General features: G+C 41.8%; 1 protein-coding gene across 1 annotated transcript; it reads right to left on the reverse strand.

Moving 5' to 3' along the window:
- Window positions 1-243: 243 nt before the first annotated feature.
- LOC108883640 (adaptor related protein complex 2 subunit mu 1) lies at window positions 244-12,917 on the reverse strand. Its single transcript, XM_018677015.2, has 13 exons — window positions 12,750-12,917; window positions 11,162-11,283; window positions 6,664-6,929; window positions 6,082-6,164; window positions 5,297-5,302; window positions 5,003-5,138; window positions 4,071-4,215; window positions 3,722-3,739; window positions 3,005-3,124; window positions 2,605-2,740; window positions 2,382-2,479; window positions 1,935-2,046; window positions 244-1,443 (listed from the first exon to the last, which is right to left on the reverse strand). The coding sequence occupies exons 2-13, from the start codon at window positions 11,233-11,235 to the stop codon at window positions 1,309-1,311; spliced, it is 1,329 nt and encodes a 442-aa protein (XP_018532531.1). The 5' UTR covers window positions 11,236-11,283; window positions 12,750-12,917; the 3' UTR covers window positions 244-1,308.
- Between the last annotated feature and the right edge of the window lie 318 nt (window positions 12,918-13,235).

A 13,235-nucleotide genomic window follows, 5' to 3' on the forward strand; every position in this document is an offset into this window, starting at 1 on the left:
CTTTGGAAAAATGAAAAATTAGAAGGTATTTGAGCCAATATATTTATCACAGGATGAAAACAGGGCTGACCAAAGCCACACTGCAACCAGTATTACCCAAGATCCATTGTTCTTACACCACCCCCCACCCTCACTTCAGACAATGTCAAGAGGAAACAGTGATACAATAGAATTTAGAAAGCCTAAAATAATATCAGTCAAAAGAAAACACACAAATACTCAGAGAGAGAGGGGCAGGGCGGGTTTGGTTACATAGTCAGATTTTATTGGACAGAACGGTCACCAGGGCTACAAACATGAAGAAGCAGACAGTGACGAGGCGAACACCAGGGGGAGACCTTACCTCACTGCAAACACGCACTAACTCCCAGGGGCCTGATGTTTGAATCTAAATAGTGTGACAGAGTTGATCTTAGTGCTTAAGAAACGTGGGAAAATTTGAGTTGCAACTCCTGATGAGGATGGTGGTCGAACCTCTAAACTGTCTGGAATGTTCCTCTTACGTTTTAACTTTACTTTGACGTAATAACAGGGGAAAGAAACAACACACTCTCCACTAAGTACAAAAACAGCTCAGTCATTTTGAATTCATTCTCTTTCCCAACTACCCTTAAAGAGACTCCGTAAGCTGAAAATTATTTTACTCTCTCATCCTGCTGAGTGGCAAAGAGAAAGCAACTGAGATCCAAATGACCATTCTCAAAAACACATATCAAATATCAATCAGTTCACGATACAGAATCAGACAATGCAGCTCAATTTGAAGGGTAGACTCTACTGAGACAGAAGCTCATATACAGGAACTATAATCAGGATTCATTATAAACCACAATAGCTACAAATCATCTTAGGTGGGATAAATCTACAACTTGTGGGATGTCTAATGTAAACGGAGAGCAGATAGTGAAACGGTAACACTGAATAAACGCAACAGAGCAACCCCTCTCCCCCTGGTCCCCCCCTGCATCACTCGTCTTTTTTCTTTCGGACACCAGTTGGTTTACAGGTTTACTCATCACTACAAGATATATACGATACAATGGTTCACATTTTGCATATATCTGTGCATTATACCATATTTACTTTTTTCTTTTTTATGATGTAAATTCAATCTCCGACACCTAGTTAAGAAGGGGTGAGGGTTGTGGGAGGGATGTATGAGAGAAGCTATAAGGATTGAGGGGAGGAGAGAGACAAAGTAGGAAGAGGGAGGAGAAAAAAAAAATCTGGATAGGATAGACGGGAGCAAAGTGGTCAGTTCGCTGCTGGGCACGGGGCAGTGGGGGGGTCAGGGGAGGGGTCTGAACTTTAGCAGCGAGTTTCGTAGATGCCGGAGCGGCCGATGTACCGCACCCATTTGATGACGTCGTGGTCACTGTAGTTGAGCTTGGACTCAAACACCTTCAAGTAGCGCACCTTCAGGCCTGATGGCGCGAAAGGAACCTGCGGAGACGACAGGAGGAGAAGGGAAGGGAGGGTCAGGACGTGTCGGGGCATGCTGGGAGATGTAGGCTGCACAGGCTGCTGGTTTTTACAGCAGGGTGTGGTGTAAATAAATAAATAAATAAGGCCAGCTCAGAGCAGGAATTGTGCATACAAGGTGACAGCAAGCTTGTTGTGATTTGCACGACTGATACTGGGATCACATGTAATCCACAGTCCATTTGTCTGGCTGCCAATTCTGTACAAAGTTCATTTAGAAAACAATATCTCAATATCTCTGATTAGTTGTTGCAACCAACTTTTTGTCTAAAATTCAATTCAATTAACTTTATGTGACACTGGGAACAAGTTTGTGCACTGGAATTACAAACAATCCAATGCACAATGTCTTTAATACGACACGTGAATGAATGCAGTAGGTCTGTGTAGAGAGTGTATGTGTGTGAGCTTGAGAGAAAGGCAGAGACAGTAAACTATTAATGTATTCTGACCTCAAAGTTCATAGAGATGGGAGGCCTGGCCCATTTCTTCTTATCGTTGGTGGGCAGCAGCTCAATCTCAGCGCTGATCTGAGACTCTTTCATCCCGGCCATGCGTTTGATCCTGCACGCACACGCACACACACACACACACACACACACACACACACACACACACACACACACACACACACACACACACACACACACAGAGTGAAGTTTTGTGAGTGTCGTACAGGTTTCAGTAAAAAGGAACTTCATTTTAAAAGCCTCGCAAGAATAAACAAGGTCCATGTAAAAAAAAATGGGACGGTTAGAAAAGAAAAAGAGGACAGTGTGAGTGCAAGAGAGGTTAAACAAACAGGAAAAAAGAGAGGAGGTTGTTAACCATTAACACAGAGAGCATTTAAAAGGAGTTTGCTTGTGTCTCATGTATATACGAGCAGAGCTGCGACTCACTTCCAGACGATGGCATTCTCACTGGCCTTATACTTGGCTTTTCCCTTCATACAAATCACCTGCACGCCGCTGGTGTTGAGGGGCGTTGGGATACGCACCTGTATAGGCGATAATGGAGACGAACAAGGCTTTTAGTGTTAAGGCAGCCGAACTTGTACACACATATATGCATATGTGTCCCTGTCTGGATTTATCACCAGTTTGGAATTTGATAAGATCTCACCTCGATCTTCTGAGCCAGCAGTGAGGGCTTGAAGTTGGACTTGATGACCACCTTGACCTCCAGTTTGGTGCGGCCCACCTCCCGCACCAGGGGAATAACCCTGAAGGGCAGGATGATGTCCTTGGTGGTGCGATACCTGCAAGATCGGGGGAGGGGAGAAGAAGTTAATTTTACAAAGCATAAACAAAGAGTTCCTCGCAAGTGTTCGCCCATGTCTTCCTCATTCATTTCTCAAAACTAAACATTTATTTCAAAGTAAAATGGTCCACGTGGACATATACTACTGCATGTTTTTGTCTGTTTTTAAATACACGTTTGCATAAGTGTCAATCATGTCCCGTAACCTCCCACCCTTCTGTCTGCCACATTCCGACAACATGTCTACGGTCTATCTACTGACCTCATGAGCTCATACTCTCCATCGGGGGGGATGAAGCTGATGCTACGCTCCGAGTCAAACTTACTGAGGCGCACACACTGGTGGAAAGTGCAGTCGTCGATGGCTATGGACTGCTTCCCACTGCCGGGAGAGAAAACACATCAGAGAGACACACAAAAGAGAGAGAAGACGTATTAGTCCTCTTGTTTGTTATTAATCAAATACCAAAAATCATGATACTCAAACTACTACTTTCCCTCAATTAATGTCCATGATTAAAAAGGGAACATCAACATATGAGTACATATAGGGACACAACTGCTAGTAGCAAGGCGTGAGCCCGGGTTGAGGTTAATGTTACTATTCTGCAAATAAAAAATAAGAAAAAAAAAACCAACACAATCTCTATTAGGTGTTTGGGTAAAGGGTTAAAAGTCAAGCAGGTAGGTGTGGGGTAATAAAGCAAACCAACCATTCTACCAAAAGGGGGGAAACAACCACCGGGCAGTACACTGAAGAATTAATAAGGCGTGTTTGATTTGTATTACGTGTGTGGGGAGCAACAGTGCATGAGATGTTTAGGTTCTTAATGTGCTAAAGGGCTTAGACAAGACAGGTGTGTGTGTGTGTGTGTGTGTGTGTGTGTGTGTGTGTGTGTGTGTGTGTGTGTGTGTGTGTGTGTGTGTGTGTGTGTGTGTGTGAGTTGGCAAAGGGTGAGGACACTTGTCAGTACAGTACCTTCCTCCCCCTAAATCACTGAGGTACAGCACATAGAAAAGAAAGAGAGGGAAAGAAAGGAGAGATGCATCCAAAGGAAAGAAAAATTAAAAAATAAATTGTAAAGCCTGTCTTGTTGCAAACAAGACAACACTCAAACACACAGGGGGCTAACAGACAAGGTGGTGTCTTAAATTTTAACTCAACAATAAATTTCCTTGACAGATTGAAATAATATAAAAGCAACACTCTGAATAGAGAAACTAAAAATACAGATTATCTAAACGATTTTCAGCCTCGTAATTAAAATATAGTTGATTTTAGCTTCTTGACTTCTTGTCTGCTGAACCCTCTTAGTTGTGTCGCTCACCTCTTTCCTGCGTCATCAGACGCTCCTCCCTTGCCCTGCTTGTCGATGACAATCTTGTCGTTCATGCCGAATTTACACTCAGGCATTCCACTCAGGTAGCTCTTCATCACTACTCGGCCTGACACGTGGGCGCTCAGGACCTGACCTAAGGGGAAGCAAGGAGAGAGGAAATCTGATGAAATAAGCCTAAAACTGGCCAAACCATTACACACAAATACATACACACACACACATATATATTATATAGAATTTTTCAATTTCTTTTTTGTTGTGTAGCCTGATTCTGCTCAACACTCTCAGCTATCCTTCCAAATAAAATCTAAGATCCAAATGTTAACTTAAGTGTAACTGTCAAAAATTGAAACAATTTGTTTCATAGAAGTAATGACTCAACAAAATCCGTTTTCATGAGTAATCATTTTACACAAAAACAAGACTATATGCTTGGTTGAGACCAACATAATTTTCTCTATCTGGAGCTGAATCTGTAAACTCTCTCCAAGTTCATGTGCTGAGTAAGATGTGATACGATCTAAAGCACCAGAAAAGCCACTAAATGGACTCTGTGGTGATACTGTTTGGACAACTAATGTTTCCAAGGTCAGGAATGAACTTTCAAACTCAACCTTACTGCCAACATGGACGGGAAGTCCTCAAATTGCTCATGAAAATAAAGACATTGGCGCATCTACTATTTTATAAAAGATTGCCTGATATGTCGAAAGTCACAGAGCAGTTACTAAATGCACTGATAATTACCGCAATTATTGGTAGAGAAGGTGTGAAAGTACTTGAAGTATTAACGTTTTATGTAGAGAGACTCTACAGAAGCCTACATGTGACAAACAGGCTGAAATAAATAGAAAAATAGGGACAAATATGTTTTTATTCATGTCAGCAGTCACAGTTTGGGGCGGCCATTATAGACAGACCTTGTGGTGACATGAGCAGGTTGACGCTCTCCAGTACGTCCAGGAAAAGTTCGTTGCGGCGATACTTGATGCCCTCGCGACGCCAGCCGATCTGCCCTGTCACCTGGCTGGTGATCTGAGACTGCTCCTCTTTTGTCTGGGAGACAGGGAGAGAAACTGTATCACCACTGACAAAAGGTAGTGGGCTGACAGACTGACAAAAGATAGGCAGCGATGAAAGGGGGATCATTAGCACTACAGGGACATGAGTAAAATGAATTTCCTGAGCTAGAATCTCAGTGTGTTGTGTATTACCTGGTGCTGAAATATGAGGTGTCCAAGACAGACAGCAGTTTGAGGAAAGAATGAGAGAAAAACAAGAAAACATCATTTAATTTCAAAGCTAATCTTGCTTAATCACACAATAAGCATAATTATATTTTATACATAAACCAGAAGGGTGCCACTATATAATACACAATCTATTGTATCCATGGTGGTTCGTGTTATATACATGAAAAGACTAGTGTCACTAATTGCTTATCATTATCACACACACACACACAGTTGCTGATTGTTGCAGCACTTTGCATGAGGTTCCAGTGAAATGTAATGAAGGGTGCTTTTGACAGATGCTACACTAAGGGTAATGGATTACAATAAACAAAGCACTGGAAGGAGAAGTAATACCAGTCACATAAAAGTGTCTTGATCTGCCAGATCCAGATGAAGTATATCAGCTCAGGACATCTCAATAAAACGCTGTATTTATTACCCATCTTTCACTTGTGATTCTCCCGGTCCTGACTTACACTGAGAGGTGTTTCTAATACTGTAGGTAGTCTACCATCACTGAAATAAATTGTGTATATAAATCTCAGAATAATGTAATACAATTCAAATGGATCACAAAGAACCGCCTCCAAAATGGCCATAAAGTTGAATTTAATGGTTTCAATGCAAACTACACATTATAACCTTCATGAAAGTAATAGTATTAGACTGTATAAGCTTTAGCTCCATGTACCTAAACAGGCATCTGTATATCCTTATTCTGTCAACCTAACATTTAATCTTGAGTCTACACTTGTCCCACTGACCTGTCCCTTGATGCCCTGCTGGGTGATGAAGGTCTTCAGAGCTCCAGTCTCTGAGTTCTGGGGGTAGCCAAAGTCCAGGATCTCTGTATGAACAAAAACAGATAACTGATAAGAGGAGAAACTAGGACATGTGGCAACGGAAAGAACCAACACTGACTGAGTGAGACATATTTATACAACTGTCACCAAGAGGACAACATAAACCCTATGTTTAATTAACACATGATGCATAATGAAGCCACTTTTAAGCTCCATTTGACTCTTGTTGCAGGTTAATCACTGGTTACTGCCATTCACATGTAACACAGGTCTGCTACTATACTGCTACTAAAGTAGATCTGATATAATATTGTTAAAAGTGTGTTGACGACTTCCATCAAATATTTTCTTCTTTTAGAACAGTTAATGCAACAACTTACAATCATAATACATGTCTATTATGATTGATGTCTACCATCACTATCTACATCTACTACACAAAATAACCTGGTTCTGATATTATCTGCTCCAAAGCTGCCCAGTTCTCCTGTTCTCATTTTATTTGGACTCACACACACAGACATTACTAATATCGTCTCCTACCATCCAGAAGCTCGTAGATGAGCACAAAGTTGTTCTTGATGTTCTCCTCGCTGATCTTGCCGAAATAGGCCGTCATGACATCACACATCTTGTAAAGGAACTCAAACACCATGGCAGCATTGACATTCTGCTTGGTGACCGCCGCCAACCAGATGTTGGAACGCTTGACATGGAAGAAGCTGGTGCGGGCAATGTTGGTCACTGGGGATCGAACCTGCTGCCGGGCGTGAATCACGTTCACACGGAACGCGTCCACTGCATTACGCCTGGGATGGGAGGAAAGGAGGGAGGGGGGAGAGAGAGAGAGAGAGAGAGAGAGAGAGAGAGAGAGAGAGAGAGAGAGAGAGAGAGAGAGAGGAGTTGAGAGAATTGTTCCAGGCTTTTACATAACAATCAGACTGTTGTTGACACTATCCCACCCTGTGACATCATGTGAAAATGCTGCAGTAGAATAACTTGAGTCTGATATCCAGTTCTGCACTGGACTCAAAATACGTAACAACTCCTTCAGACCTCATCAACACATCCATCCATTTCCAAGAATGAGCAATTATCAAAACATTTTCTAACCAACTGAAAAAGCACATCTCGAGTTGGTGCATTTAGAGGGAAAAAAGGAGGGTTGTTTTGTGTAAATTGTGATAATTACCAGGGAGAGAGATGGCTCAGACAGTTTAGGTTGACACCCAGGCAACAGCATCATAATTAACTAGACTCCATGGGAACAAAAGATTTATTTGAATGTCTTTATTTTTCAGAAATGGTACAGGCCATTTGAATTCAGTTCTACTGAAAACAAATAACACAATGTATACCTTAGCTTATTGCAACAATGCTATGCAGAAACGCAGCCCTGATTAATCTGGATTTATAAATAACAGGGCTTAGTGCAGAGGATGCAGCACGTTCTGACAAGAACACCAAATCCTACTGAGAACATCTAGAGGTCTAACTCCGGGCTTGAACTGCAAACTTACCAAAATCCAAACAACTATTTACCTTTTTATTTAAACATTCATGTAAACTCACCTCTGATACAATATAGTACTTATTTTTGATATTTTTGTATATTACTATGAAGAACAAATGGACTAGACATACAGCTGGCAGCCTCCTCTGTTGATAATACATACTGTATGTTGGAGAATGCAATGTCTACAATGTCTGCCTGACATCAACATCCATGTTTGCAAGTTTAGGAACTCAAGGTGCTGATTACCAAACAACTATTAGGATAAAGGTACAATCCATCAGTCTAGGAGGATGCCATGATATCTGCCTTGCCCATTGAGCTAAGCTGCTGCTATTTCACAACTAAGTATTAGCATATACTGAACCAAGAAATACTGAAATACTCTCTGGTTCCACGGTATTGACCAGCATTTAGGCAAAATCACTGTCAACTCTATGTTACTTAATTCACTTCTACAAATGAGACCCCATAAAATGAATCTTAAATAATCCAAAGCATCTCTCAATTTCTATGTGAAAAATCACTGTAGAAACAAAAGATGAGAAGACTAAATTATCAGTCATATTCCATGCTCAGACTACATGCTTAAGCACTGGGTAGAGCTGATAGTGAACAACAATATTCTCTGGTAGTGGCTGAATTTTTTTGCTTTGATTGACTGGCTGTTGTATTTCAGTAGCTGGGGGCTTATTTAAGGCTGTAATGTCATGACAGGTGACTCATGCTCAGAGGAAGTATCGGGAGGTCGACTGTGGAATCAATGGGCATGCAGTTTAGGGTTACGAGGGTGGGGGGGGGTTTCATTGATTGGTGGCCATGAGAGGGAGGGGTCATGCTTGATACGTTGGAGCGTCTCTTACCTATTCCTACAGGGGCCAAGATGGACAGATGGAGGAAAATGGTGATACAGAGGATAGAGAGGAAACAAGGATGAAGTAAAAAGGGGAGTAAAGAGACAAAAATGCACAAGAGACATTTTCGTGCATCATGTACACAGACAGTGAGTAACATGGTGTTTAATATGTCGCCATCTTTTTTACGGAATATGCTGAGGTAAGGTTAGCAGCATTGTATTGCTCTTTTATCCATGTTGTGTGTTCTGTTCACAACAGGGTGTCAAGTACATGTTTATTAATTCATACTGCTCCATAACTGTGACTAAAAGCTGTAAATGTGCACAACATAGATGTCAACACAACACTATAGCACATACACTGCAGGCATTAGAGCAACATAATGTGTCCGTTTACTCTGCAGTGCTGCAGCAATGGGGATAATCACCAAAAGCAACTGATACTGGTGGTGATGTAAAAAATGATCACAGTGGAAATGCGTGGACAAGGACAAAACGTGTTTTTCTGCTGAGGATAATATGTAAACTCAGAGCAACTGTTAGTAACAGTTCTTAAGACTGACAGGTTCCTTGTTTTGCACCATTCAGTAAAACCAGTTGTGGTTATGACAGCCTGAATTCAATTTCAGTTCCCTTTTAGTATGTATTCAGTGCTGTTCCATAATGCACATTGTGCTGAGGAGGCAGAGGCGAGCAGTTGTATTGTATCTGTGCAAATGTCAGACAAGGAAGGAGCAATGATTAAAAATTAAGCAACCACAATTACATTACTGATTGCTGCCTGGAAACAGGACAAAACATGGAGGGGATCCTTGCACGTATAAGTTGTCATGTCATTTAAACAAACCTGCAGACCCTGTGCGCATCTAATTCAAACAGACATTTTAATGGTGTCTCAGTGGTTCAATCTGCTGGAGCAAAATGTCACACTGAGCAGCTCTGAAATATAGAATACACTGTTCTGTTTCTGCTGTTTTCCATTGTCTTCACTGTGCGTCTAATCCTGCAACTGCAGCAAAAACGTTTAAGAGATAAAACGTGGAAAAATCCTTTCAGGGTCTGCAGAAGAAATAACCTACTGACCCAGCACTACTGCTCTGTACCCGTATAATTGACACAATGAGAGCACATCTAGGAAATCTACTTCTACCCTTGTGCCCTCTCCCTATCTTGCCAAGCCTCACTGTGTAAATCTACAAGGCAACTGGACTGGTGTCTGTTCTGGCAAACATCCTACTCTGACCTCAATCCAAACACTGGATATGACTGGGTTCACGCAAAACAGAGGGTGAAAACTGGGTGTATGCATGGAGACCTGGTAACTCACACCAACAGTGTGTCACAAACAAACAAGTCACAGGGAAAAGGAAGGGAAGTCAGACAGTATAAAAGTCAGACTTTCACAATATTATAATATATTATATTCCTCTGGTCGCAAAGTTGAATTCCTGTCTGTAACGTAACAATTGATACATGTGTACCAATGTGGACATATCCTTTAACCTTGCACACGTGAAGTACCGATGCACATTTTTTACAACATGGCCACACCACAGTTTACACTGGATACGACTCAGCAATGTTTTTAACTGTCCATCTTCTGCAGAGGGAACAATTAGCTTTTTATGAGATCTACAGCAACTTTGCATAGTTTCCTACCTGAGCCTACCTGAGCTCTGTTTAGTTCCTCTGATCAAAGTCTCTTTTTACCTCCACATTTAAAGTGAACCATTACAACCCACTGATATTTTAAACCAGGAATAACTGGCTTTCATTTTTTTTTTTAAAGCTCACGTGCAGTAACAATGTTTCACTCTGAACACAGACAAAAAAGGACAATGATCAACTGCCAAAGTTGAAAACAGGAGACATGCACACTTACCTATTAATGATAATGTTCAGGTTCCAGTTAGAAGACATGGGAGCACTTGGATTTTTGTGAGTGTTGTGAATGTGAATGAATGAACATATGATTCCAGTGTGACGGTGATGGAGGACTCGTGTATGATGGGTTCCATGTTTTACTTGAAGATGATGTGCAAACAGCCACCCTTATGAAAATCTTGCATTTAGAAGGTTTTTTTTTAATATGTTGTTCCTGCCTTTGTATAGATTATGAGTGATAGTAAAGTGACTGAGTAGGCTGTACCTAAAATATGCTGTTTGACTGAAGACATAATGGTTAAAGCACTTCATTGTTGCCATGCCACTACAATATCCAGAGAATTTAGACATGTAATGGTTCCTATCAGTGCCTCTTTCCTATTCGGTAATAATTAATAACTTGAGTCTTGAGGCCAGTGTGGAAGAGCTTTCCAAATGGCTTAACCTAATCGTTTAAATAGAAGGTGTGGATTGATAAGCGCCAGTGAACCTTATCATTCCCTAATACAATACAGGGAATAGCAAATGAGGGCATTATTCTTAATGAACTATGAACTGTACATAATTGTATTTAGTCATTAGTTTACCAGGAGAATCCTCTGAATATAACTTTATGTTTTTGTATTCATGAATATATATATTTTCATGGTTATTTTATTTAAGTTATACCAAATCATATTTTGTGTTAGTAACACTGCAGTGAACCCAGTCCGCCCCCCCCACCCCCCACCCTTTTCTTTCTTTTTTTTTTTTTTTTTTTACAGCAGCTTTGCTCCCGTGAAACGTACCCTATGTCATCTCTGTAGACCCGGGAGATGAGGACCTCCCCTTTGTGGTTGTAGATGAACAGTCCTCCAATCATTGTGGCTGCCTCTCAGTCCCAACTGGCCATGGTGAAACCAAACCCCGCCTGAGAAGAGATAGAAATGGAGTGAGAGATTGCAGGAAGGAAATGGGGAACGGAAAAGGGGGTGACAGAGAAGTGAAAGCAGTGAAAAGTGAGGGAGTGACCAGCAGCACAGGGAGGCATTTGTCCTTCACATCCGCTTTATCTGTTGCTCTCTGTCTCACACACACACACAAATTACTATTGCCAGTTGAATATACCCTGCAGCTGGCCCACTGTGGTGACTCATTTGTGCTACGTGCATGTGCGTAGACATACGTACAACCATCAAAGATTACTCCAATGTAAGCTGCAAATACTCCACTACCACCACTCACTTACAGTAAATTCCTTGTTTCCTTCCAAAGTAAGATTAACAGCAGATTAGCAGCCACCAGTTTCAAGCAGGATGCCACCAGGTAGCCAGCTAGAAATCTGTTTCTTTTACTGGGTTGCATTTTAATGCAAGATGCCTTCTGGATCTTATTGACGTTAACGTTAAAATGAAACTAGGATTAAAATCTAAAGACAATAAAATTTCGTCTAGATACACTGCGGTTGTTAAATAATGGATTTGTGTATAGCTTAGACAAACCAATCAGAGGAATTTGCCTTCATTCAAGAAAGACGCTTCTGGAAACCAGGGATGAAGGACACGCTTGAAATTCCTCGAAGATAAAAGCCAGACAGCTTAAACACACCGGGCTCAAAGGAGGCACACAACACAAATATAGGCCCGAGATAATTAAAATGCTTCCCCATATACTCGTCGCCGAGTCGTGACCGAGTAAACCGTGCATAAGACTTGAGCGGGTCCAATCGCCCTTTTATTGGACGAAGTCAAGATGTCTGCTCACTCGGGCCGTTTCCCAACGTTTACAAATTTTTCAGATTTTCTCATTTGTTCCTCGATCGGCGGGGGACAGGTTTGCTTGAAACGCTTCGTTTTACACATTCTTTATTGGCTACGGCACTGATGAAGACTTGACCTTCAGCTATGATCAAAGTGATGGGAATAGACCGAATGAGAGGTCGCTAGCTAAATTAGCTTACAATAGCAGGTTAGCTGGCGGTGATGTTCAGCGAACCAGCGTTGAGCCGTGCGCAATTTTAATGGACTTCCGGTGAAAATAAAATCAAGACCGTTTTTCGATCCTTTAACATGCAATATCGCCTAATAATTTTCACCAACTTGCAAATTAACAATGTCGAATTTTAGCACAGACTGTCCTCAATAAAGTTAAATCGTTAAAAGCACTAAAATGAGACGCTGCGTGCTTTTACTTTGAAGACATAAGTCGCCTATTTTCCGTTTTCCTGCTAGCTGCCGCTGCTAACTTGACGTTAGCTAAACGAGCGGAGGCTAACGTTGCTAACATTAGCATCGCCCACGAATGAAACCGTCTCACCGGCTTTCCGCAACGGTTACCGTACTACATTTTATCATTTTGACGAGAAACACTTGACCATTTCGACTTTGGTGAACTTACCCTAGTTCTCTCACGAACACCACCAGTCTTCGCTCCCCGTTCGGCCTTGGATACAGCTTCTGTCAAGATCCCGTAAGGTTCCCAGTTCACACACCCGCTAATTCCGCTCCTTCCTCCCGGTCCTCTGATAGCTGTCAGCTGACCCGCCGTCCTTACGCACGGCCGTTCCGCTGTGACAGGAAAAGGCGCGGCTGGACCGATGTGTAAACCGCACCCAGGCCTTGTTATGATAAGCCACGCAAGCCACTGGTCAATTATTATTTGTTTCATGGCTACAGGGGTCAACGTTGTGGGTTGGTTCTCCATTTTTACCTCCTTTTTAAAAACTGACTCGGGAGCATGCTGGCATATATCCAGCTTACCTAATTAAATGTTCTGAAACAACAGTGGAATTCATTACAAGCTCCAGAGAAGGACCTGGACCCCTACCTTTAGTGAATGGGAGCCAGAGAACAGAGAACCTCCCTGAGGGGATTTAGGAAATAT

This window comes from Lates calcarifer, linkage group LG4 (assembly GCF_001640805.2).
Source record: "Lates calcarifer isolate ASB-BC8 linkage group LG4, TLL_Latcal_v3, whole genome shotgun sequence".
Classification (NCBI taxonomy): Eukaryota; Metazoa; Chordata; class Actinopteri; family Centropomidae; genus Lates; species Lates calcarifer.

Coding starts and splice junctions, on each gene's coding strand:
- LOC108883640 (XM_018677015.2), bottom strand. CDS start 11,235: ATGATTGGAGGACTGTTCATCTACAACCACAAAGGGGAGGTCCTCATC. Junction 2,480..2,604: donor TGCTGGCTCAGAAGATCGAG/GTGAGATCTTAT, acceptor TCGCCTATACAG/GTGCGTATCCCAACGCCCCT. Junction 1,444..1,934: donor CCATCTCTATGAACTTTGAG/GTCAGAATACAT, acceptor TCGTCTCCGCAG/GTTCCTTTCGCGCCATCAGG.